This window comes from Cupressus sempervirens, chromosome 10, assembly GCF_028749045.1.
Source record: "Cupressus sempervirens isolate cs-2001-9-10 chromosome 10, ASM2874904v1, whole genome shotgun sequence".
Taxonomy (NCBI): domain Eukaryota; kingdom Viridiplantae; phylum Streptophyta; class Pinopsida; order Cupressales; family Cupressaceae; genus Cupressus; species Cupressus sempervirens.
Genome location: NC_143127.1, coordinates 19,860,092 through 19,862,631, shown reverse-complemented (window position 1 = coordinate 19,862,631; position 2,540 = coordinate 19,860,092). Strand labels below are relative to the sequence as shown.

Sequence of the window (2,540 nt, the reverse complement as noted above, 5' to 3'; positions counted from 1 at the left end):
TCAAACCACCAAAATCCAACCAATTCATTTAGCAATAATGTGCATAGATATATGGGCTATTTCACTTCCACAATCTTGAAAACATGTCTACATGCATATATGTGAGAGAGAATAAAATACGATTAATTTAATTATTCTAAAGCAATTATTAGATAAACACTAAAAATCCAACACCTTTATAGTTCGATATCTCCAACCAAAACTAAAATATTGCATTTAACAACTCCATTCAATTATTTATTGATTGCAACCACAACTTTCAATTGTTTGCAGTGAAATCTTTTATTTTCATTGAAGGGATAAAGCTCAAAAAACAGCTTCATTTGCTTCATTTCCTCATGGATGATAGAAGATTGATTACATTGCATTACACTCCCAAAGGAAACTCTTGTACATCCGCTTGATTTCACAAGGAAAAAGAATAAATCAATCCCACCATTCCCTCATGATACAAATATACACTCATTACAGCAATCCATGCTTAGTGAGCTGGTTAAGCATCCCAATTGCACGCAGGCTTTCCTGATTTAACAAGTGTTTTAATGACCTGCTTAGCTGTAACCTCCCCTGTTACAGTCATCTTTTGTTGGGATGTATCCATCTTGTAAGTCTCTATCCCTGCCATTAACACAACACCCACAAATCAATACTCCCAAAGATGAGGATTTAGCCCTAAATTCTTTTGGCTTACAAAACACCAAAACTTGTAAAATCCATATGAAAAATAATTATATAAACTTTACACAACACCCACAACTCAATACTTTCAAAGACGAGGATTTGGTCCTAAATCCTTTTGGCTCAAGAAAAATACTGAACTTGTAAAATTCATATGAAAAATTATATATTGTGTTTTCTGAGATTGATTATGTTCTTATGTATCATGAAATCTTCAGATCACAGTGTATATTCCATAATCATCAGAGTAAAAGAACTAAAGAAAGAAAAAATGATACTGATTGTGGAAATTATTCAAGAATGATAGTAATCATATGAACTTGTGGTTTACCTTCCAATCTGCGGATTGCTCTTTTGATTTCCTTAATGCACTTGTCGCAGTGCATGCCCACTCTCAGCGCAATAGTCTGCATAACCAAAGTTATTGAAAGAGCAACTACACATCAAAATTTGATACATATCCAAAGGGAAACAATTCAGCATAACTAGTTAAGCATAACAGATTTTCATCTAATATTTGGATCATTGTTATGTTTACACAAGACTATGGGTGAGTTTTTTATCCTTTTTCAGGGATGAAGAAGGCTGTATCTTGTCTATATATCTTAATGAAAGTTATTCACTTATTACCGAATATGTTCAGATATGTGATTAGACGAAAGCTAAGTATTAGTTGTTGAACATTTGACAAATTATAGAATGTGAACCTAGAATTGTTATAAATATCTAAACAGAAAGCTAGACATTCATTATTGAATACCTACTTGATGATGAATCACAGAGTCTTATACACAAGAATTGTTGTGCATATCCTAACAGGAATCTAGACACTTATTTCTAAATACCCACTTAAGCTTTTCCATTATAAATTACAAAATATAATTTGAAAGCTGTTTTTAAACCCACTACTGAATACCCACTTCAGTTTTCAGACGAATCGCAGCATAACTATTCAAGTTTTGAGATGCTGAGTTTCAGAATATGGCTTTAAAGCTTCTATAATATCCAACCTGAAAGTTAGCTATTTAAGTTTTCAGATGATGAGTTACAGAAGATGATCTTATACGGTTAAATAAACACTGATGAATCAATCAACATGAATATCTATTATTGAAACCCACTTAGATTTTTCTATAATATGATCAGGAACATCACTTGAACAACACATATTGAAGGGAGAAGAAGAAGAAAATACCGGCATTGTAGCTTCAATATTCTGCCTTGACAGGAATGAAGGCTTTAAAGCTGTAGGAGATGCTTCTATATATATTTTGTTCTATCCTGAATATGCTTGAGAAGGGCCAAGGTAGATATATAGAGTGAGTGAAGATTCTTTGCGTGCAAAAGGTGGGGTTTTTGTTTTCAATAATTTAATTTGCTTTGCTTTGCTTTGAGGGTTGGTAAAGGCAAAAGGAAAAAAAGGCAAGTCTGGCCTGTGGAATGACCGACCACGGGAAGAATCAGAGGAAAGAGATAAAAAGGTAAGATGAGATATGGTACACATTCTCCCAATGCTTGCCAGCAGAGATCCACTGTTTCTAGAAATTTCTCTTCACCTCGCTTTTAAAAAGATGCCCTTTCTTTCTTTCTTTCTTCCTTCCAGCAAATCATATGACTATCTGATACTATATTAGCATTAAGACATATCTTTGAAAAGCAAACTGATTCAATTGTTCAGTGATCTGAGTCATGGGAGTTGAGGTTTAAGCATGAATAAGTGTTTAAGGTATCAATATTTGAAAATAGGTTAAGGTATCAATTTAGGGTTATTTTAGTTATTTGAATATTATTTTGTTTTTTTTTAAAGAGTTACATATATTATTTTCTTTATGATAAATAATAGTTAATATTAATGATTAAAA

At 32.4% G+C, this 2,540-nt stretch overlaps 1 protein-coding gene across 1 annotated transcript; it reads right to left on the bottom strand.

Annotated features, from left to right (window-relative positions):
• Positions 1-263: 263 nt before the first annotated feature.
• LOC149532361 (copper transport protein ATX1-like) lies at positions 264-2,011 on the bottom strand. Its single transcript, XM_089803994.1, has 3 exons — positions 1,874-2,011; positions 1,010-1,085; positions 264-618 (listed from the first exon to the last, which is right to left on the bottom strand). Exons 1-3 carry the CDS (start codon positions 1,877-1,879, stop codon positions 494-496), a joined length of 207 nt encoding a protein of 68 aa, XP_089660120.1. The 5' UTR covers positions 1,880-2,011; the 3' UTR covers positions 264-493.
• Between the last annotated feature and the right edge of the window lie 529 nt (positions 2,012-2,540).